This window comes from Podarcis gaigeae, assembly GCF_964106915.1.
Source record: "Podarcis gaigeae genome assembly, chromosome: 3".
Classification (NCBI taxonomy): Eukaryota; Metazoa; Chordata; class Lepidosauria; order Squamata; family Lacertidae; genus Podarcis; species Podarcis gaigeae.
Window position 1 is genome coordinate 117,055,970 of NC_139680.1, and position 23,855 is coordinate 117,079,824.

Genomic DNA, 23,855 nt, shown 5'->3' on the forward strand with positions numbered 1-23,855 from the left:
GAGATGGTGGGCTCACCTTCACTAGAGGTCCCTAAGCAGTGGCTGGACAGCCTTCTGCCAAGGACAATGTAGCCCTAGACTTCCTGCAAAAAGGAGGATTGCCTGCAGGAACCCTAAAAAACTGATTCTATGAGAAGGAGTTGGCAAGCTGCAGGTTGGCTGCTGTGAGAACAGGATGCTGAACTAGCTGGGCCTTTGGACTGATCCAGTGGGGCTCTTCCGTTCTTAAGAAGATCCAGAACTTGAGAGGAGCCACTGAGAAGGCCCTTTTTTGTCTTGAGTTCCAGCCAAACAGGCTACAGATGATGGCAGGACAGTAGGACAGCATCTCCTAAAGATCTCAAAACTCAGGCAGTATGGAATGGGAGTACAGTCTTTCAGGTCACTTGGGGGCAGCTTATGTAGGGCTTTGTGGGACAAACTCATAAGGACATAAGAAGAACTTGCTGCTGGATCAGGCCAATGGCCCCTCTGGTCCAGCATCCTGTTCTCACAGTGGCCAACCCGATGCCTTTGGGAAGCACACAATAATGACCTAAGTGTATAGTGGTACCTCGGGTTACATACACTTCAGGTTACATACGCTTCAGGTTACAGACTCTGCTAACCCAGAAATAGTACCTCGGGTTAAGAACTTTGCTTCAGGATGAGAACAGAAATCGCGCAGCAGTGGCGCGGTGGCGGCAGGAGACCCCATTAGCTAAAGTGGTGCTTCAGGTTAAGAACAGTTTCAGGTTAAGAACGGACCTCCAGAACGAATTAAGTACTTAACCCGAGGTACCACTGTATATGCTTTCCTTGCCCACCATGCTGTCTCCAAATGCTTTTTTCTTACACATTCAAATGTTGGTACTGAATGAAAATTACATGTTTCTTCAGCAGTACGCAGCTCATTTTCCTCCTCCATTAACTGCCTGCAACGCAAAGATAAAAGCTCCCTCACCGTTTTTCGATGGAATCAATGTTGGAATGCAGAAGCCACAGTTCCTCAACATTGTCTTGCCGCCGTGAGGAGAAGATGAGGTGATGGCCTGTCAAGCACAGCGTCCCCTCCACTGCCGGGTAGAAGGGGCGGTGAAGGACCACGTTGTCGGCCCGTGGCGTCTTGATGAGCTCAGCAAACTCCATGTTCCCCTCAGCTCCAGCACAACGTTCCTGTAAGCAAACCGGTGCCAACTCGAATCTTCCAGCAAGATATAACCCAAAATTCTTGGTAGCTTCCACAGGAGGCCACAAGCTTCAAGGTCACGGCACTAGCTGAGAGTTAGCGGCCCAGCAGAGGTCATCGCTGCAGGATCCAATTTCTTACTGGTTGGGGGAAGACATGAGAAATCATGAACCATTTCTAGCTTAGAAAAGGATGGGTGTTTTGAGGAAGGGGCAGAATAACTTACAAGGTATGGGAGAAGTTTTAGGAAAGAGGAAAGCTCTCTGGGGAGTGGGTGGGGAAGATGTCACAAACCAAGGTGCTAATGAAAAGGCAGGTATCTGGGGATGTCACAATCACAACTCTCTCCAGGTGCAAATGTGCAAAAGGATGTAAAGCAGAAGTCTTAACATGTTATTAAGGGCCTTAAGGACTTTTGGAGAGAATTCAAAGGTCCTGCCCTCCCACCACTAAGGGCTAAAATCACAACACCTGGTGTGGTCAGAACACCTCAAACCCACCCACTCGGACCCTCCCACCCACCAACCACCAGAAGCGGATCCATTTCCAGCTCCTAGGCATGGATAACAGGTGCAGAATAAACCCACGCTCCCCTAACACAGAAGCCAGGGAAGACCTTGAGCAGAACAGCGGTTCCAATTCAGTGGAGGGTCCAATTGCCTGAGAATGGTTCCCCCCTCCATACATATACCCCACACACCCAGGGGTGGGAGAGGCAGCTTAACTCCCCGCTCCTAACAACAGAAAAGGGTAATTGCCTCCCACCTACCCCTGTCCAGTTCATGGAATCAGAAATGGGAGCAATTATTACTCTATTACTATTTATTAAAACTGCACACCACCCTTCGCCCGCAAACACAAAAAGTGCAAGGAAAACAAACCAATAACCGAACAACCCCCCCCAAAAAAACCTCCTTTCTACAAATCAGAGGGCTGTGGGGTGGGGAACCCCCCTAATCTTAGAAGGACTTGTTGAGGTGAGGAAGGGGGGGGGGGGAGAGAGAAAAGAATTAAAGAATCAATACCCACCTTTTGGAGAGGGGAAGGAGGTTGGGGGGGGCTGGGCCCCCAGCTGTCAGAGGGGGGTCTTGGACTCCATAGTGGAGGAATATTTTGGGGGTGGGGGGACTGGCAACAAAAGGCTGTTTTTTAAAATAATAATAATAATAATCTGGATGCCACACGCAATATATGCAATATTGTACAGATAGAGGTATATAGATACACACCCCGCCTTTCTCCCAGTCTAGAGGGGGGGACCCCTTTTCCTTTGCCCCCAACCAACCCTCCTTCCTTCCTCTGCCTCCCCTACAGAGGCTCCAGCAGACAGGAAGAGCTCCCCGCCGGTACCCGGATGTTGAGGCGGTTGGCCGTTATTTTGGGGGGAGGGAAGGGGAGGGGGGAGAGGAAATGAGGAGACAGACAGAGAGGAATAGTGATGATAATAATAATAATAGCGATAATAATAATGATAATACACACGAAACGGGCGGGAGGCGGGGCCGGCGCTGCCCGGAGGCGGAGTGTCGAGGGGGGGGCAGGGCCGCCTCGCCCCCACGTGACGCTCCCCGGCGACCAATGAGGGGAGGCAGCTGAGAAGCGCGGAAGTTGCATCCGGGTCCTTCGCTTTTCTCCTTCCCCACCTCTCTTTAGTGTGTTTCTCGCGCTCTTTTTTGCCCTTACCGGAAATAGGCCGCGGGAGGGAAGGTGCCGGCTGGAAACCCGGCCGCGCAACGCGGAGGTTCCGGTGTCAAATCCTGCCCCGTCATAATCGGGCGACTCAAGGCGAGGGTTTGCTTTGAATTGGCCGTTGTGCGCGTGAATGTGGCTGTACGTGAATGTGCGTGTATATTGGTGTGGGTGGGTGTAATATATAAAATATATTGTGTGTTTGTTTGTGTGTGTGTGTGTGTATGTGTGTATGTGTATATATAAGTGTGTATCTATGTATATATGTGTGTGTGTATGTACTGTATATGTGTGTATATATATATATGTATTAAATATATGTGTGTGTGTGTATATATATGTATGTGTATGTATGTATGTGTGTGTGTGTGTATATATATATATATATATACACATACTTGTATGTGTGTGTGTGTATATATGTGTGTGTATATACACACACACACACACACACACACATCTATATATATATATATACACACACACATACAGTCATAAAAGGTAAAGGGACCCCTGACCATTAGGTTCAGTCGTGGCCGACTCTGGTGTTGCGGTGCTCATCTCGCTTTACTGGCCGAGGCAGCCGGCGTACAGCTTCCGGATCATGTGGCCAGCAGGACTAAGCCGCTTCTGGCGAACCAGAGCAGCGCACGGAAACGCCGTTTACCTTCCCGCCAGAGCGGTACCTATTTATCTACTTACACTTTGATGTGCTTTGGAACTGCTAGGTTGGCAGGAGCAGGGACTGAGCAATGGGAGCTCACCCCGGCGTCGGGATTTGAACCGCTGACTTTCTGATCGGCAAGTCCTAGGCTCTGTGGTTTAACCCACAGCAGCACCTGCGTCCCTCATATACAGTCATACCTCGGGATAAATACTGTTCAGGTTGTGCTCTGCTGCGACCCAGAAGTAACAGAGCGCATTACTTCCAGGTTTCACTGCTCGTGCATGCGCAGACAGTCAAAATTACGTCATGCGCATGCGCGGAAGCAGCAACATGTGCAGACATGCTGTCACGTCTTACAGTATGTTCAGGATGCGAACGGGGCTCTGGAACAGATCCCGTTCGCATCCCGAGGTACCACTGTACATGTATGTGTGTGTGTATATTGTATTTCCTTTTATTGGTCATTGAATATGTGTGCGTATTTTTTGAAATTTAAAATATTTATTTATTTGTAACACCCCACCCATCTGGCTGGATTTCTCCAGCCTCCCTGGGCAGCTTACAGCACATATAAAAACATAATAAACTATTAAGCATCAAACATTAAAAACTTCCCGATACGGGGTTGCCTTCAGATGTCTTCTAAAAGTTGTGTAGTTTTTTATCTCCTTGATATCTGAAGGGAGGTAGTTCTACAGGGTGGGCACCACTATACTAATATGCATATATGTGTGAGTGTGTTGTTTTTATGTGTACATATGCATATATTGTGCCTGGAGGCTTGGCTCAGTCCTTTGTAGAATTTGAAGGGAGAGAAGTGCCTCTGAGTGTATGCAGAGTACCTTCCTATGTGTGTGAGATTAATGGGTAGGGTGCTCTCTGTCTTAAGGATTAGCCCCATAAATGAGGTGCTTCAAAATTGGGAATGTGAATGCTGTTAAAGCAAATAACAAGGCTTTGTCGTTTTTTGTGGATGTGGACACTAGAGGGAAGCAGTTTGCTGTTCCAGTGTTGGTCAAACAGAGCACATAAGTCCATTCCCTTCCATGCAACAATAACTTGGGATAAAGGTTCAGGTAGGTAGCCGTGTTGGTCTGACGCAGTAGAAATATACAGTGGTGCTTCAGGTTACAGACGCTTCAGGTTACAGACTCCGCTAACCCAGAAATAATACCTCGGGTTAAGAACTTTGCTTCAGGATGAGAACAGAAATCGTGCGGCGGCAGCAGGAGTCCCCATTAGCTAAAGTGGTACCTCAGGTTAAGAACAGTGTCAGGTTAAGAACCAAAACCCGAGGTACCACTAAAAAATAATAAAAATCTCCAAAAAAATAGACTGGAAAGAGAAGTTGCTGAATTACAAATTATTACCAAACTTAAAACCATGGAGAGACATTGGATTCTTATTTCATTATACATGATAAAACTATCAGGTCAAATCTGTGTCCAGGGCAGCTGTTTACCAGCTCCATCTGGTACGTAGCCTGAGACCCTATCTGCCTGCGGACTGTCTCGCCAGAGTGGTGCATGCTCTGGTTATCTCCCGCTTGGACTACTGCAATGCACTCTACGTGGGACTACCTTTGAAGGTGACTCGGAAACTACAACTAATCGAGAATGCGGCAGCTAGACTGGTGACTGGGAGCGGCCGCCGAGACCATATAACACCGGTCTTGAAAGACCTACATTGGCTCCCAGTATGTTTCCGAGCACAATTCAAAGTGTTGGTGCTGACCTTTAAAGCCCTAAACGGCCTCGGTCCAGTATACCTGAAGGAGCGTCTCCACCCCCATCATTCTGCCCGGACGCTGAGGTCCAGCGCCGAGGGCCTTCTGGGGGTTCCCTCATTGCGAGAAGTAAAGCTACAGGGAACCAGGCAGAGGGCCTTCTCGGTAGTGGCGCCCACCCTGTGGAACGCCCTTCCAGCAGATGTCAAAGCAATAAACAACTACCTGACATTCAGAAGACATCTTAAGGCAGCCCTGTTCAGGGAAGTTTTTAACGTGTGATTTTACTGTATTTTTGGTTTTTATGGAAGCCGCCCAGAGTGGCTGGGGAAACCCAGCCAGATGGGCGGGGTATAAATAATAAATTATTATTATTATTATTATTATTATTATTATTTTGGCCATTGCATCCCTTGCTTTTTCCTGTAAGACCAATTGCAATCGTTAACAGTTGTCAACAGGTTTACCACACCTATCAGCCAATCACCCATTCCTACCACCCTTCTGAGTAATACCCCTCCCCACCCTCTCAGTATATATAAAGTGTTATGTACTGAGTTGAATAGGATCCAAACTGCAGCAGTCTGTTTGGTCCTAGAACAATAGGATCCAAAAGGCAGCAGTCTGATTGGTCCTAGAACAATGCAGCAGTATGATTGGTTAGCAGGAACCACCCAATCATGCTCCAGATAGAAGTGAATCCACAACCTGATTGGCTTACAGTAGAATTCCGGAATTAGCCAATCATGTGCAGCCCATTGTGTAGATAATGTATATAAAGCAGATACTTTGAGGGGACTTTCATTCATTCCTCCTCACCACTATGAGCTGAATAAAGAGCATGAAATCACTTTGCGAGTATATTTCATAAAGGTCTGATGACTTTTGTTTCGTGTATCTGAAGTGTGCATGCACACGAAACCTCATACCAAGAACAAACTTAGTTGGTCTCTAAGGTGCTACTGGACAAGTTTTTTATTTTCGGGGGCATAAAGGAATATACTTCTCAAATTTGCCAATGGTGCCAAACTGGGAGGGGTAGCTAATACCTCAGAATATAGAATCAGGGTTCAAGAGGGCTTTGACAGATTGGAGACCTGGGCCAGAACTATAAAACTACAAAAAATCAGTCTCACTACGGATAAACGAAAGGTTCTGCACTTAGGCAGGAATAATCAGACGCACAACTGGGCTTGCCAGTTGAAAAAGACCTAAGGGTCTTAGTGGACCGCAAGCTTAACACAAGTCAACGGCGTGATGCAGCAGCAAAAGAAGCTGATGTGATTCTAGGCTGCATCAACATATAGTGTCCTGATCAAGGGAAGTCGTGGTCCTGCTGCATTCTGAGTTGGACAGGCCCCAGTTCTGGGCACCACAATTTAAGAAGGATGTTGACAAGCTGGAAGATGTTCAGAGGAGGTCAACCAAGATGATCCAGGGTCTGGAAACCAAGCCATATGAGGAACAGTTGAGGGACTTGGGTATGTTTAGCCTGGAAAAGAGGAGACACAGAGGTGATAGGATGGCCAAGCTTGTTTTCCCCAGTCCTAGGGGAATCCTGGCAGCCATTTCTGCAGCTTGCAACCCTAATAATAATAATAATAATAATAATAATAATAATAATAATAATAATAATAATATAATATAATAATAATATAATATAATAATAATAAGCCACTCTGGGCGGCTTCCAATCAAGTGTTAAAAACAATATACCGTTACATATTAAAAACCTCCCTGAACAGGGCTGCCTTAAGATGTCTTCTGAATGTCAGGTAGTTGTTTATCTCTTTGACATCTGATGGGAGGGCGTTCCACAGGGCGGGCGCCACTATCGAGAAGGCCCTCTGTCTGGTTCCCTGTAACCTCACATCTCGCAATGAGGGAACCGCCAGAAGGCCCTCGGCGCTGGATCTCAGTGTCCGGGCTGAACGATGGGGGTGGAGACCATTCAAGGAGCTCAATGTGATACCCATGGTTCTCTCCCCCCCCATTCCTCTCCCATTTATCCTCACAACAACCCTGTGAGGTAGGCTATGCTGAGTGATGGTGACCATCTCAAGGTCCCCCCCTGAGCTTCATGGTCCTATGGGGCTTTGACGTGCGGCATCTGCAGACTTAGCTTCCAGAAGTCATTTTAATTACCCACAGTGCCTTGGAGCAGCCACTGTAGTATCACTCCAGGTTCATCAACAGAAGTATATTGTCCAGATCAAGGGAAGTAAGAGGTTTTGCTCTATTCCATCTTAGACCACACCTGGAATGCTGTGTCCATTTCGGGACACCACAATTTAAGATGTCGACAAGCTGGAACGTGTGCAGAGGAGGGCAACCAAGGTGATCAATGGTCTGGAAACTACGCCTTATGAGGAGTGATTGAAGGAGCTGGGTATGTTTAGCCTGGAGAAGAGTACCTCAGGTTAAGAACTTTGCTTCAGGATGAGAACAGAAATTGTGTCTGGAGGGACTCTGGCGATCGTTCTGTGGGGCTTCAGGGAAGAGACCTTCACAGTCCTGTCATGCGAACCCTCTGCCTGCAGAGCCAAGACACTAAGGCAAAGCCCTTCTTCCCTTCTCACCTTCCCGAATGAAGAACACACCAAAGGAAAGGAAGGCAATTGTCACAGCTGGGGTCCATCTGAGATCTCCTGGTGGCTGGGAAGCTAAGGGAGAACGTTTGCAGTCAGACCATGAAAGCATAACAATTTTCCTTTTGCAGCTCTGTACAGTGGTACCTCGGGTTACATACGCTTCAGGTTACAGACTCCAGAAACCCAGAAATATTACCTCAGGTTAAGAACAAAAAAAATTCCTTCCTGTAGCACCTTAAAGACCAACTGAGTTAGTTCTTGGTATGAGCTTTCGTGTGCATGCACGGCTAAGGTAAAGGTAAAGGTACCCCTGCCCGTACGGGCCAGTCTTGACAGACTCTAGGGTTGTGCGCCCATCTCACTTAAGAGGCCAGGGGCCAGCGCTGTCCGGAGACACTTCCGGGTCACGTGGCCAGCGTGGCAAAGCTGCATCTGGCGAGCCAGAGCTGCACACGGAAACGCCGTTTACCTTCCCGCTGGTAAGCGGTCCCTATTTATCTACTTGCACCCGGAGGTGCTTTCGAACTGCTAGGTTGGCAGGCGCTGGGACCGAGCAGCGGGAGCGCACCCCGCCGCAGGGATTCGAACCGCCGACCTTTCAATCGGCAAGTCCTAGGCGCTGAGGCTTTAACCCACAGCGCCACCTGCGTCCCACCATGCACGGCTACCTATCTGTAATTGGAACTCAGGTTAAGAACTTTGCTTCAAGATGAGAACAGAAATTGTACAGCGGCAGCGCAGCGGCAGCAGGAGGCCCCATTAGCTAAAGCAGTGCTTCAGGTTAAGAACAGTTTCAGGTTAAGAACGGACCTCCAGAATGAATTAAGTTCTTAACCTGAGGTACCACTGTAGTCATTTTCCATCTGTAGGGAGTAGGAAGGGGTCTTGTACCCCCCCCGCCCTTGTAGTTGTCCTGAGCCCTGGGTGGAGTGGGGGGCTGATAGGGTTGCCATATTCCAAAAAGTGAAAACCTGGACACAAAAGTTGTTGAGCTTTCTTTGCAAAATCTCAGAGGGCCTTTTTGGTGGTGGCGCCCACCCTGTGGAATGTCCCCCCACCAGATGTCAAGGAAATAAACAGCTATCTGACTTTTAGAAGACACCTCAAGGCAGCCCTGTTTAGGGAAGTTTTTAATGTTTGATGTTTTAGCGTGTTTTTAATATTCTGTTGGGAGTCGCCCAGAGTGGCTGGGGAAACCCAGCCAGATGGGTGGGGTATAAATTATTATTATTATTATTATTATTATTATTATTATTAAAAAACATAAAATCTACACTTCCGACAGTGGTTGCCAGACGTCCGGATTTTCTAGGACTTTTAAATGATCTCAGCCCAGATATTGCTTCCAACTGCATTATTCTGGCTATGTCTGGGTTGTATGGCAACCTTAGGGACTGATAGGGCCAGGCAGAGAAGTAGAGTAGCCAACACATGACCTATCATTATTTCCATAGCAGGGTCTTTGTCTCCAGTATCCTAGAGTCAGGGTTCATCCACATCTCTGTTTTCCCTGTCGCTCCCCCACCCCAGCCGAGAAACCTACAGTTTAGCCCTGAATTGGAACAATGGGCAAGCAGGTTTCTCATGGGTTGTTATTTGCTCTGATTGAGTGTGAAACCACTCAGACCCATGCCTAAAAAGCATAAAGCGTAATGGTAAAGGGACCCCTGACCATTAGGTCTAGTCGTGACCGACTCTGGGGTTGCAGCGCTCATCTCGCTTTATTGGCCAAGGGAGACGACGTACAGCTTCCGGGTCATGTGGCCAGCATGACTGTCAGGGAACTGACATCGGAGCCAGAAGTGGTGGCAGGGCTCCCAAGCGATGCCGGAGAATGGCCAAGCAGGGAGAGAGGGAACTCATCAGCTGGGGAAGGAAATCAGCGTAACACCAGGGATAAAGGGGGGCGGATGGGGGAATCGGAGAGGGGGCTCCAGGACTCTTCGCCGGAGACCAGCGGGGAGAGCACAGGTCCTCCGCTACCCACACCCACCCTGCACAGAAGACTTCCGCGCAGGGAAAGTAGGCATAGACTTGGCGTCAAAGAACTTCTTTGCCCACTGTCGGATTCTGCTAGCGACTGAACAGCCACGAAGTGAAGGGCTATCCAGCCAGGAAAGGTTTAACCAGGCTACCTAGCCAGGAGTGGCGGCAACTTACGCACGAGCAACCCCATATAACCATTACAATGACTAAGCCACTTCTGGCGAACCAGAGCAGCGCACGGAAACGCCGTTTACCTTCCCGCCAGAGCGGTACCTATTTATCTACTTGCACTTTGATGTGCTTTCGAACTGCTAGGTTGGCAGGAGCTCACCCTGTCACGGGGATTCAAACCACCGACCGAACGGCAAGTCCTAGGTTCTGTGGTTTAACCCACAGCGTCACCCAGCCATGTGCTTTCTTAGCACTGCACAAGCAAAGGTGTGGATGAGCGCCCAGTCAGCATAAAAGGAGAGTCTTTTAGCCACTGTATGCTCCAGGGCGAAGGGTTTAGGAACCCCGAAAAACCCAATATGCTTTAGTTTCGAGGAAATGGGGTGAAGGTAAAATTCGCACAAAACACCAATTAAGTTAAGATGTTGGAGCACTCCAAACCGTTTGCCCAGGTACGTGCACATAAAATATTAGCTAAAGCTGATGGGCAACACAAGGAGATCGGCACTGATTGTTGCAATGCTTTCCTATTATTGTATAATTGTGTATTGTATAATTGTATAAATTCTATTGTATAAATAATGATATTGTTTAAATAATCTCAAAGGACCTGTCGATGGCATTTTACCATTGTACTGTTGAGAGTGTATTAACTTATGGTCTGTGTGTGTGGTTTGGGAGCTGCACGGTCAGGGAAAAAACAATGCTGTCCAGGGTTGTAAAGACTGCGGAGAGAATAATTGGGTGCACTCTTCCCACCTTGGATCAAATCTACGCTTCCAGGTTCCATAAGAAAGCTGCAGAGATAGCGCAGGATAGTGCGCACCCCAGAAATGATCTCTTTCAGCTTCTGCCTTCTGGAAGAAGGTACAGGGTTATAAAGACTAGGACTAGCCGCCTGAGAAACAGTTTCTACCCAAATGTGATTTTGGTTTTAAACTCAGTGTAAGGTAGTCACTATGGGAGTATATTGTATTTAATTATGGGTTATCAGAGTTTTTAGGGGGTTAACCAGATTGGGGTAGCTGGGATAGCAGGCTTGTTGGGTTTTGAATGTCTGATGTAGATTTTTTCAATTCCGTTGTTCTGTATGGGACAATGACTATCGTATTGTATGGTATAGTCTTAGAAGGCAGTATAATCTTAGGGGGGTTGTGGATGTGAGTGGGGCATGGCTGTGACTATCATGAAGAGAGACGTTTGCCTGGCCCTCTCCAGGTGGCCAGTGGAGGTCTTGAACCTCAAAGTAGGCAGAAGAAGAAGAAGAAGAAGTGCATGTAGCTTGCAAGCTTTAGCTGGATGCAAATTATAGCATAGACTCTCAGAGAGGGGAGTCTGCCCTCTTCTGCTCACTTTTCCCAATGAACTTCCGTCTCCAGGGCCTGCCCAGTGGCATCAGCTGCGGTCTCCCCCATGGCACCATACCCTCCAACATTTCTCTGATGAAAATAGGGACATCCTATTCAATTATTAAAAAATAGGAATATCCTATTCAATTATCGGGGGACGCAGGTGGCGCTGTGGGTAAAACCTTAGCAACTAGGGCTTGCCGATCGTCAGGTCGGCGGTTCGAATCCCTGCGGCGGGGTGCGCTCCCATTGCTCGGTCCCAGCGCCTGCCAACCTAGCAGTTCAAAAGCACCCCCGGGTGCAAGTAGATAAATAGGGACCGCTTACTAGCAGGAAGGTAAACGGCGTTTCTGTGTGCTGCGCTGGCTTGCCAGATGCAGCTTGTCACGCTTGCCACGTGACCCGGAAGTGTCTTCGGACAGCGCTGGCCCCTGGCCTCAAAAGCGAGATGGGTGCGCAACCCCAGAGTCGGACACGACTGGCCCGTACGGGCAGGGGTACCTTAACCTTTACCTATTCAATTATTATTATTTATGTTTGATGTTTTATCGTATTTTCAGTGTTCTGTTGGAAGCCTCCCAGAGTGCCTGGGGCAACCTAGCCAGATGAGCGGAGTAGAAATCATAAAATTATTATTATTATTATTATTATTATTATTATTATTATTATTATTATATGATTTATACCCCACCCATCTGGCTGGGCTTCCCCAGCCACTCTGGGCGGCTTCCAACAAAATATTGAAATACAGTAATGCATTAAACATTAAAAGCTTCCCTAAACAGGGCTGCCTTCAGATGTCTTCTAAAAATCTAGTAGTTGTTTTTCTCTTTGACATCTGGTGGGAGGGCGTCCCACAGGGCAGGGGCCCCTACCGAGAAGGCCCTCTGCCTGGTTCCCTGTAACTTGGCCTCTCGCAGGGAGGGAACCGCCAGAAGGCCCTCGGAGCTGGACCTCAGTGTCCGGGCAGAACAATGCGGGTGGAGACGCTCCTTCAGATATACTTGACCAAGGCTGTTGTTGTTGTTGTTGTTGTTGTTGTTGTTGTTATACCCTGCCCATCTGACTGGGTTGCCCCAGGCACTCTGGGAGGCTTCCAACATGTGTAAAACATAATAAAACATTAAATAGTAAAACAAAACCGAAAAATTTCCCTACACAGGGCTGCCTTCAGATGTCTTCTAAAGGTTCTATAGTTACTTATCTCCTTGGCTCAGGAGTCGCATTACTTCGTACCCTCCAACATTTATCGAAAATAGGGACGTCTTAAGGAAAAGTGGGACATTCCTGGATCAAATCAGAAACTGGGATGTACTCTGTAAGTCTGGATCTGTCCCTGGAAAATAGGGACACTTGGAGGGGCTGTGACACTATCAGGGGGCCACCCCTAAGTCAACAGCTTTGGGCCTTGAATCTCAGGATCTGGGATGCTCCTCACCTGGCAACCCTACGAAGAGACCCTGCAGTTCTGAACTTGCCACAACACTGCTGGTGTCACTGCTACAGGCTCCCTTACCAGCTCCTCAGGTCGGCAACACCTCTGCTTCCCGTTGGCGCAGGTCCCAAGGTCTAGTTCTGGGATGGCCCAGGTGGTCTCGTTGCATTTGCTCCTGCAGTAGCCGTCCCGTAGGATGCAGGTCTGTGTATCTGTTTGCCTTCTACGTCCTGGACCAGGAAAAATGGTTCTGGGCGTCAGCTTCGGGTCATAGCTGTCAACTTACAGATTTGAAAATAAGGGACCAGCAGCCTCGAAAATAAGGGATCAGCAGCCAAAATAAGGGATTTTGCTTAGCTTATACAGAAATCCGGCACTCATGGAGCCATGCTGCTTTTGCTGTGACTGACTGTGTTATGCAGGGGGTTGGACTACATGATCCTAAGGGTCTACAACTCATAAAGCTTCTCAAACTGATTTCACAATAAAAACATTTGTATATACAGAATGGCTTATCCACACCTCCCCTTGTTCTGTTGATTCCGTCACCCTCCTGGAAAACCCCTGCTCTTTAGTGCTCAATCGGAGCTAACAAGAATTTGGGTTCTCCCCCAGATTGCTATTTGTTCTGATGTATCACTAAAGAGCAGGTTTTACCTTGAAAGGGTTTTACAATTTTTTATGTGCTGTAAGCCACCCAGCCAGATGGGCAGGGTTTACATAATAAAATTGTCATCGTCGACATCATCACCACTCTCTGCGTGAAGAAGTCCTTCCTTTTGTCTGACCTGAAAATTTGCACATTCAGTTTCTCTGGATGTCTAATAGTTTGAGAAAGGGAGGAAAACATCTCCCTTCCACCTAGGGTACATCCACACTTCTGCTTGTCCAGTGGCTAGAAAACACGGGTCTGAGAACTTTCCTGCATGTCCTGCACTTTTCTAGGCATGCGTCCAAGTGGTTTTGCCACTGCTGCACTGTTTTCCCCTGGAAAAACTGTTCTTTAGCTCTAAATTGGAGCAATCCATGGACAACCCTATTGTCATTCACTGCAGGTTTTCCCAGGGGAAAGAAGTGGGGGAAATGGAGTTGTGCATAAGCCATTAGAAGACAAACCAAGGCTATAAGAGGAACCCCCCAACACATACACACACATTGTGATGGCCTGGGATTCCGACTCGGAGGTTGAACCTGAGGAATCCCAGCTTGCACAGGATTCCCCGCCTCCAGAACCAGCTGAGCCGGGGCTGGGGCATGAGCCTGAAGGGTCCTCACCTGTGCTGGATCCTCAGGTGCAGGCACCAGCTGAGTCTGCTCTGGCTCCTGAGGTGATGGAGGACCCATTGACTGCAGGTGCTCCACTGTCAGCCCTGTCAGGGGAAGCTGAGGTTGCCTCTGGGTCCGGTAACCCTCCAGCCTCTCCTGAGCTGCAGAGGCTCAGGGCAGAGAGGCGGAGGGAACTAAGTTCCTGCAGGAGGAGTGCTCGCCTCCAGGCCAGGAGAGGCGAGTCACCAGAGGATCAGGGCCACCCTATGCCTCGGGGCAGATAAAAGCCGGCCAGCCCCAGTCCCAGGTTGCGGGAGCAACATTGTTGGTAGCCTGTTCCTGCCTGCACCCTGTTCTGCTCTTCTGCCAGAGTTCCTGAGCTCATCAGACTCCCTGCCTTGGACCCTGCTTCAGCTTTGATGGACAGCCTCCATACTGCACCCTTGACCCCGGACTGGACTCAGACCTCACTGCACGGTTAACTCTCAGGACCAGCACACACATACACAAAATGCTTTTCTTACCTGCCTGAGCAATGGAGAGAAAAAGGAAGAGAGGGAAAAGAACCACAGAATGCCCCATGGGTGCAAGTTGATAGGATATGAGAGACGTGAAAGCACCCAAGAAGGGAGGTGCACGGACGAAAGAGATGTGCCTAAGAAACTGCAGGGCGTGTGTGTGAAGGAACACAGAGTCTCTGGCCTCCCAGCTCTTCCTCCTCCATGCTCAAGTGTCGCTCCACCCCAGTGCACCAGCTCAGAGAACGATGGCCGCTCTGATTGATGTTTAAGGCTCTTGTAGCATTGCTCAAATTCAGGGCAGCCAACTTCTGACTTTAAACATACAGTAAATATAGTAATGTTTGATGCATTACTATATTTGAATATTTTGTTGGAAGCCGCCCAGAGAGGCTGGGGAAGCCCAGCCAGATGGGTGGGGTGTAAATTATAATTTTTTGTTGTTGTTCTATGTTTGAATATTTCTCACTGTCTGATTTCTGTGACATTCACAGAATGGTCCAGTCACACCTTGTTATATTTTTTGCTGAGCTTCTAGATAGATGGATGTAGAGATAGATAGATAGATAGATAGATAGATAGATAGATAGATAGATAGATATGCCCACAGACAGACATGCTCTAGGTAAACGGTTAAAAAGAAGAAGATTCCATGGGAACAGTTTTGGTCTCCACAGTGACTTCTCCATCTCATCGGAGATCTGCCCTTCTGTAAGGCATGATCACTGAAAAACTCAGTGGCCCAGGATTCCTCTCCTCTGAGGACGCTCTCTCTCAGCCACTGATGGCTCTTTCAGCTTCACTGGAGCAAGGCAGGAAAGTGCCTTTGCTCCAACCATTCCCTCCAGAGCAGAAGGCAGCTGCCAAACCAGCCTCCTTCTCCCTCCCAACTCCTCCTGCCTCACTTCACTTTCTCAGAGAGGTTAATCGGGGCACAAGCAGCGTTGCATACGACGGGGGTCCCAAAGGAACCAGGAGCTCCTTTAGAGTCTCACTCGGCATCAGGCGAGTCTGTAGGAAGCACAGCTGCACCTTAAGGAGGAGTCTGAGCAGGCAAAGACCAACACCTGCTGATGCAACTTGGGCTCTCTAGGTATACACTGGGAATTGATCATCCCTGGTGATATGGAATGTGTCTGCAGCTGCTTCTAGACAGGTGGGATTTAAGCGCATAACAGCAAATTCAGGCTCACTGTTAAGTTATGGGCGAACATAGCAGACGACACAGCGATTTCTCCAGAGCAGCTCTTTACTTGTAAGCTGGACAGAACTGAACAGCAAACAGCTCAGCCGGCCTGCTTTTATAGGCAGCCGGCTGTTAACATTGTAGCAACAACAACCCAGAGTTTCCTGCCTAAAATAACTGACGTGGACCTGAGTGAAAACTATCTACAGACCTGAGTGAAAACTATCTACAGTATCCCCCTGCTGGCTTAGGGTGAAACTTCACTACATAACACTCACCAATTAAGGAGAGCTGGTGTTCTCACCCAATGAACCCGCTGTCAGGAGTTCAGCCTACACTCGAGTAGGACCCTGGCAGAGACACATGCCCGACTGGCATGTTCTCTCCCTCCTGGTCGATCATTCGGGAGCTTCATAAGCTTTCTTCAGCCCCAACATCACAGCGACCGATGCCAACCGACACCGGCACACTTAGAGATCCACAGAATTTGCACCCCTTGCGTGACAGCAACTCAGCAACACAGTAACACAAACATCCTGTCTCCGTCACTTCCCACTCTGTGGAGTCAAAACATACACCGTCATGTGATAGACATAAATCCCATGACTGCAGTCATGGAACAGGAATTCTAACACCCACTTCAACCAAAATCGGACTGTTTGTTGTAAGGAGAGGGGTGGGGAATGCACCACAAAGTGCATTTTTCTCTCTGCACCCCCCATTTCCTCGGGCAAGTTAGCCCTGTGTATGGACACTTGATTATAACACTGTGAAAATCTCTTCAATAACCTAAGAAGTGTCCTATGGTCTGATAAGTCCAGAATATCCAATCCAGAATCCTGTTCTCACAGTTCCCTCAAAGGGCAGCCAGTAAGCTAGGCCTGAGCACTACAGTGCTCTCCCTGCCTGTGAGTCCCAACAACTGATATTCAGGGACATGCTGACAATACAGATAATAATAATAATAATAATAATAATAATAATAATAATAATGCAATAGTTTTATTATTTATTAATAGTTTAATAGTTTTATTATTTATACCACGTCCATCGGGCTGGATTTCCCCAGCCACTCCGGGCAGCTCCCAATAGAACACTAAAAACAGAATCAAACTACAAACATTAAAAACTTCCCTAAACAGGGCTGCCTTCAGATGTGTTCTAAAAGTCAGATAGTTGTTTATTTCCTTGATATCTGACAGGAGGGCATTCTACAGGGCGGGCGCCACTACCGGGAAGGCCCTTTGCCTGTTTTCCTGTAACCTCACTTCTCACAGTGAGGGAACTGCCAGAAGGCCCTCAGAGCTGGACCTTGGTGTCCGGGCTGAACAAGGGAGACGCTCCTTCAGCTATACTGGACTGAGGCCATTTAGGGCTTTAAAGGTCAGTACCAACATTTTGAATTGTGCTTGGAAATGTACTGGGAGCCAATGTAGATCTCTCAGGACCAATGGTCTCGGCGGCCACTCCCAGTCACCAGTCTGGCTGCCACATTATGGATAAGCTGTCGTTTCCAGGTCACCTTCAAAGGTAGCCCCACATAGAGTGCATTGCAGTAATCCAGCAGGAGATAGCCATTGCATCTAGTAGCCAATGATAGCCTTTTCTTCCATGAATTTTCCCAATACTCTTTTAAAGCCATTTGCTTCCATCTGGAGCGAGTCCCATAGTTTCCATATGCACTGCCTGAAGAAATACTTTCTTTTATTTGTACCGACCGAATCCTCTAACACCCAGGTTCATTGGCTACCCCTCAGTTCTAGCAGGGAGGGAGAGGGAGAAAAGAAGTTTCTTTATTGAGGGAATGGGGGTCTTCTTAGTAGTGCTGATGGGAGTAATAGGGAGAATGCATTTCTATTGGATGGAACTTGGAGCAGATTCATTACGTGTTGAGTTGGCAAAGTTATCAGAAGCCGAGACATTCAGGAAGACCGATGATCGTGGGTCAGCAGGTTTTCCCTGCCTGCTCTTCCAAACTGTCATGCTGGCCCACTGAACTTGCTCACAGGCATTTTCCTCCCAGTTGCCACATTTCCAATGCTTTTTGTTCATTGCCTCCTCCCACTGTTTATGGGACATTCTCCCTGCTAGTTCAACCATGACTCAGCTGATTGCACAAAATCGCTTCTCTTCCTTAATATCCAGCTTGGAGGGAGAACAAGGAGGAAAGTTTTGGTTCTGGGGTGCCACAAGGATCCGTCCTAGGCCTGGGGTCCATGTTTGTTTTATTCTCCAGGACTTAGTCAACTTAATTTTCATAGAACTGTAGAGTTCTACAATGTGTTCAATTTTCGACTGTGAACTCTCCAGGAGTGTCAACTTCTCCCCCTGTACTTTGCAAACCACCATGCACATTGATTGTGTTAAACCAGGGATGGAGAGATTGTGATGGTCCAGATGTGGCTTGACTTCAACTCCCATCAGCCCCAGATAAAATGGCGAAATAGTCAGGTTGTCAGGACTGAGATGCCGCTTGTGAGCTACCCATATAAGGACCTGGTTGGCCATTGCGTGAATAGGATGCTGGCCCCAATGTGCCTTCGGACTGATCCATCAGGACTCTTCTTAATGGAATTTGTAGACAGGAAACACATGGAGGGCAACTGTTGAGCTAAACATAGATAAATATGGATTCAGGTAAGTAGCTGTGTTGCTCTGATGCAGTCGAAATAAAAATTAAAAAAAAATGTCCAGTAGCACCTTACACCTTATAGACCAACTAGGTTTGTTCTGGTATAAGCTTTCGTGTGTAAGCACACTTCTTCAGATCTCTTCAGACACTTCTTCTGAAGAAGTGTGCATGCACACTAAAGCGTATAACAGAACAAACTTACTTGGTCTATAAGGTAAAGGTAAAGGGACCCCTGATCATTAGGTCCAGTCGTGACCAACTCTGGGATTGCGGTGCTCATCTCGCTTTATTGGCCAAGGGAGCCGGTGTATAGCTTCCGGGTCATGTGGCCAGCATGACTAAGCCACTTCTAGTGAACCAGAGCAGCGCACGGAAATGCTGTTTACCTTCCCGCCAGAGCGGTACCTATTTATCTACTTGCACTTTGACGTGCTTTCGAACTGCTAGGTTGGCAGGAGCAGGGACCGAGCAACGGGAGCTCACCCCGTCACGGGGATTCGAACCACCGACCTTCTGATCGGTAAGTCCTAGGCTCTGTGGTTTAACCCACAGCGCCACCTGCGTCCCAGTTCTATAAGGTGCTATTGGATAATATATATATATTTATATAGATAAATATGGAGTGTGAGTGGTGCATCATTCCATACATGTTTTTCAGACAAACAGGTCGCTTTATTCCTTTGTTTTTATCTGTCTAACACATCCTTCTGTGGCACTGATTCCCACCCAACTTCTATCACCGGCTATTTCTAACCATGATGGACCATCAAAGTCAAATAGATTTTGGTTTGGGCCTTCATTGGCTGCAGATTCATAGCAAGTCATGTATTCTATGTTCTATATTCCCTGTTCTGAGGACTAGAAAAACAACATCTACAAAATGTCAGAATCTATGCAAGCAGCTTGCTGATACATGCATGACATCTATTCCAGGCCTCCCTTATATTACACAGCTGAACCCCTGACTGTAAGCACTATTGATTCTTCAGCCAATCTTCTGTCCTTCCTTCTGTGTTCATCCACAGAATCCAGCCAGAACACCATGAGAGAACTCTCATGAGTTCTCTCCAAAGGCGGCAATCAGTCCACCAATATTAACCTTAAAAACTTTTGTTTTCTAGGAGCAACAAAAAATGTCACAAAATAACGAGCAAGCTTTGGAGGTCTAATATTGGCTATTTGCTGGTTTTTGACTTTGCTATGGACCATTTTGGCTACAATATCCTGGGCCAGGAGGGAATTTTTGCAATTGGCAAATTGGCTCTGGTCCTGTGGTTTTGGCCTTCCTCTTAACAATTGTCACAACTTTGTGCAGCTAGGCATTGGGTAAACCTTAGTCTTGAATGGAAGGGAGGTTGTAGCCTCTGCCTGCCCCACCCTAGGAAATGGTATCCCGTTAAAGGGTATCTGTGAAGACATATTTCTGTAGGGTTGCCCAGGCGGGGGTTTGGGTTATAGCACTCCTCCAACGGGGATCCCCTAGGGCAGTTTTTCTCCACCTGTGCCGCTCCAGTTGTTGTTGAACTACAACTCCCATCACCCCTACCTAGCAAGGCCAGAGCTCAGGGATGATGGGAGTTGTAGTCCAACAACATCTGGGGACTCACAGGTTGAGAACCACTGCTAGGGGATGCCCCTATTTGATGTAAGTCATAAGGGCCCTCACCTTAGTTTGGGTTTACCCTGGAATATACTCCCAGCAGACAGGCCGGATTTAAAATGGTATACCCAATGGCAATGCCAAACTTTCTCATATATAAACAATAAAATTGTGGCCTATTTGACTATTTCTTCACTTACACTCATTGTCCTGTCTGGTTATTTTACTATATCAGAGGCGAGGAGGTCACAGAGTCTTGGTGTGCCATCATTTACAGTTCCAGCTACCCCTGCTGCTCCTTTGCCCTTTAGTACCACCTAAGTAGTCCCCCCACCCAGGGGCAGCACAACCAAACCTTGCAGACCAGTACTCAAAAGAATCAGTTGCCTTATTGCTCCCTTTTCATTTCCACCAGGTCCTTCAGACCCATTGCTGCTCCAATACCCAAATTCCTTGCTCCATTGGGCTCTCTAATCTTGAGACACTGTCAGCACGCAAATGGATGTTGAATTTGGCTGCTTTCTCCATGACTTAACAGCGAGTCATACATTTCACAGCAGATCATAAAGACATAGAGTTCCTCCTTTGGAGTCTGGCATTTTGGTGGTCAGCTGAGCACGGCTATCACAAAAAGAAGAAAGTGCATGAACCCAATGAACAATGGCCATTGAAAAGACTGCATCAATGTGCATTGTACTGGGCAAGAGAAGATAAGACAAGAATGCACCAAAAGGGCAGAAGATGCGTAAGCCACATGGATGTCCACATGTCATCTCTACCAGATATTCCCTCTATAAAAGAGCAGAGCCCCTGACTGCAAGAACCACCGAGTAGTCAGCTCATCCACTTTCCTTCTGTGTTCATCCAGAGAACCCAACCAGAACTCCACGATGAGAGCTCTCTACCTTGCCTTGGCCATCGTGATGTTGGTTGTCACCGACATGGCTGTTGCAGGTATGAACCGGATTTCTACAGGGTGGGAAGAAGGGGCTGTGTTTATAAGAGAGAATGAAGGGTCTGTTGCCTTGGCCTTAATTCAAAGGAGAGGTATGGGATTCATAGGAAAGGCAGTAATAGCCACCAGCCTACATAGATGACCTTCTAAGAAGATTATAGAAATTCATGGAGAAGAGGGCTATTGATGGCTACTGGACCTGATAGCTGTGCTCCATCTCCACAGTTGGAGACAGTAAAGGCTTCTGAATATTCCAGGGGGGAAGATTGCCCTTGTGCTTGGATCCCGCTTGTGGGTTTCCCGCAGGCACCTGGTCAGCCACTGACAGAAGAGGGTGCTGGATGAGATGGACCATTGGTGTTTTTAATTGTTTTTATTTTTATTTTTACGTTTTGGTTTTTTGTATTTTTTTGTTTATTTTTGTCTTTGTTGTTATATGTGTTGTTCTTTTTTGAAAATGCTAATAAATATTCATCTAAAAAAGAGAGAGAGAGAGAGAGATGGACCATTGAAATGCTCTAGCAGCCTCTTTTTATGTTCTTATGGTGAAGACAGAAGGTTCTCCTGACCTGGTATGAACTCAAGGGGTGGTGTGGGCCCCATGGGAAAGCGATGGCATAGAGCAGTCAGTCTTGGGTCTAAACTGAACCTCATTTGGGCTTCAAAGAGTGTTTTGGTCTGGGAGGTATTTCTAAGGCTTAGTGGTAGAACAGTAAGGAGAACAGGAGGTGACCTCCCCTGAAAAAGGATGTTGTGTTCCAGGCAAAAGTTCAGAAAAGGAGAAACAAAATGACCACGGGGTGGAAGCAGCTCATTCAGGAGGGAAGAGTACAACATTCGGGACTTCTTCAGCTAGAGAAAAGGCTGCTAAGAGGAGGCATGAAAGGGGTGCCTAAAATCAGGTGTGGCCTGGAGAAAGTGAACAGGCTGCTTTCTGTCCACAAGCCGATGCAGACATTTCTCCGTCTTCTGGCCAGAGGCAAGAACGAGGCAACATTGCATCTCAAGAGCACATTCCAGCCAGGGAAAACCACAAGAGGAGTGTGTGGAGCTGGGCAGCGGGAGGTGTGGCCTAGGAAGGGGTGTGGCCTAGGAAGGGGTGTGGCCTAGGAAGGGGTGTGGCTTGAGCCAGGCAGAGAGATCTGAAGGGCTGCACTGAGCACCCAAGGCTGAGGTTCCCCACCTCTGACCGCTAACGTAAATGTTTGGTGTGAAGCTGCTTCCAGAGAGAGACCATGGCTCAGGGGTGGAGCATGGGATTTGTCTTGCATGCAGCTGGGCATTCCCTCCCTGCAGATCCTTGGGGGGAGCTCCACCCATGGGGAGGTGCTCTTGCTTTGCCTCAATATTTATTATTCGTTCACTTATTGTATTTATATGCCACCTTTTCCCCATGTGGTGTACATAGTTCTCCCCCTCCTCATTGAAGCACCACAACACCCAGTGAGTTTCACGGCTGACCAGGGGTTTGCACCCTGGTCTTCCAGGGCCTAGTCCAGCATTCTAACCACTAAACCACACTGCCTTTCTCTTCCTCCTGCAGGAGCCTGTAAGGGGCATCCCACCTGCAAGAGCTACCATGGCATCTGTGGCACTCACTGCCTGAAGACAGGGAACTACAAGCAAACCTGCGACTGCAGCGGTAGTACCGTCTGCTGTTTGCCTCCCATGAAAGGCTGAGCAGGAGGCTGGCCGCCTCACGAGGAGGAGCTGGAGACCCTGTCCTTCACCTCTCAGCTGTGTAGAGGGGCCCATCATGGATGCTTCTCCTCAATAAAATGACATGAACGTCCCTGGCGAGTTCTGTGTTCTTCTTGCAGAGGGCAGGCAGGGAGGGAGAACTGTAGGGCGGTGGCGGTAATATAGTCATTTCAGAAGCCTGGGGTTTCCAGAGCCTTTTCCCAGTGCACAAAGTCCTTTAACGTAGCGTCAGTCAAGCTTGCTCCTTTAGCTCTTCCCTAGCTCATGGGACACTCCCACCATATTATCATGGAGTGTGCTGGGCCCAGGGGTAACCCGGCTAATGTGGTCTAGGTCCAGTCCCGAATCCAAGGTTTCCGCAAGGAGTCAGTCCGACAGGGCAGAGGCAGGAAACCAGGCAAGGTCAGGCACGGGATCACAGGCATGTTCTGGCAAACAGCAACATTGCTCCTGCAACCTGGGGTGGGGTCCAGCAGCCTTTTATCTCTGTTGGGGTAACGGCTGGTCCTGATCCCCCGGTGACTCGCCTCCCTGTCTCGCCCGAAAGTGAGCACTTCTTCTGCGAGTACTCATCATGGATGCTTCTCCTCAATAAATTGACATGAACGTCCTTGGCGAGTTCTGTGTGCTTCTTGCCGAGGGCAGGCAGGGAGGGAGAACAATAGGGTGGGGGGGGGGCAACATATTCAGTTCTGATGTTTGGTGTTTCCAGAGCCGTTTCCCAGTGTACAAAGTCATTTACAATTCCTACTTCCCTTAGCCTAATGTGGCTAGACTGTCCCCACAGGAACTAAGCCAAAACCTGTTATGATTTCTGCAAATATTTTCACCTGCAAAAAGAAAAAAGGGTTTCCAACTTGTCACATTGAGGCTGAAAGCAACATCTGTGTCCCTCTGTATAGCACCTATCCAACTAGCTTATCCCAGGCTTCCTCCTCTAGCTCCTCCCTAGCTCATGGATCACTCCTACCATATTGTCATGGGCCATCTGAATGCAGAAGTCTGGTGAGAGGCACCAGCTGGAGAACCCCAACTATTCAAGATGACTGTAGATTACCTCCAGGTTCAGAGGCCACCCCTGAATGCCAGTAGCCAGGTAAAAATACCAGGAGAAGGCTTTTGCATCAAACTTTTAGGGCCCAGGGACACATCTGGAAATTTAAGGAGCTGCCATGGCCACTGCAAAATGCCCATTTCACAGGAGAAGAAGACGAA

At 48.0% G+C, this 23,855-nt stretch overlaps 3 protein-coding genes across 6 annotated transcripts in view; all 3 read right to left on the bottom strand.

Moving 5' to 3' along the window:
• The window catches only part of MTMR9 (myotubularin related protein 9), a 33,779-nt gene extending 30,853 nt beyond the window's left edge, over nt 1–2,926 (bottom strand). Inside the window, exons 1-2 of one of the 4 annotated variants that reach the window (XM_083733473.1) lie at nt 2,852–2,926; nt 944–1,308 (exon numbers count right to left, since the gene is read on the bottom strand). In XM_083733473.1, the coding sequence (XP_083589599.1) occupies nt 944–1,128 (185 nt within the window). In that variant the 5' untranslated portion in view covers nt 1,129–1,308; nt 2,852–2,926. Of the gene's footprint in view, nt 1–943; nt 1,309–1,394; nt 1,420–2,197; nt 2,754–2,851 lie in introns of those variants that run through there. The other 3 variants (XM_083733472.1, XM_083733471.1, XM_083733474.1) reach the window with 3 other exon arrangements.
• LOC310841933 (L-threonine 3-dehydrogenase, mitochondrial-like) overlaps nt 1–23,855 on the bottom strand; it is a 138,365-nt gene that overhangs the window by 69,546 nt on the left and 44,964 nt on the right. The gene's annotated exons all lie outside the window — the stretch shown is intronic.
• On the bottom strand, nt 6,616–14,693 carry LOC310842049 (gallinacin-13-like). Its single transcript, XM_083733922.1, has 4 exons — nt 14,573–14,693; nt 12,864–13,012; nt 7,830–7,913; nt 6,616–6,742 (listed from the first exon to the last, which is right to left on the bottom strand). Exons 1-3 carry the CDS (start codon nt 14,628–14,630, stop codon nt 7,872–7,874), a joined length of 249 nt encoding a protein of 82 aa, XP_083590048.1. The 5' UTR covers nt 14,631–14,693; the 3' UTR covers nt 6,616–6,742; nt 7,830–7,871.

Excerpts from the sequence above, each read along its gene's own strand:
- LOC310842049 (XM_083733922.1), bottom strand. The coding sequence starts at position 14,630 with ATGGGGCATTCTGTGGTTCTTTTCCCTCTCTTCCTTTTTCTCTCCATT. Across the intron at positions 13,013-14,572 it reads TCTCTCCATTGCTCAGGCAG|GACGTAGAAGGCAAACAGAT; the intron begins GTAAGAAAAGCA and ends TTCCTGGTCCAG. Across the intron at positions 7,914-12,863 it reads GTTGCCGACCTGAGGAGCTG|CTTCCCAGCCACCAGGAGAT; the intron begins GTAAGGGAGCCT and ends GTTCTCCCTTAG.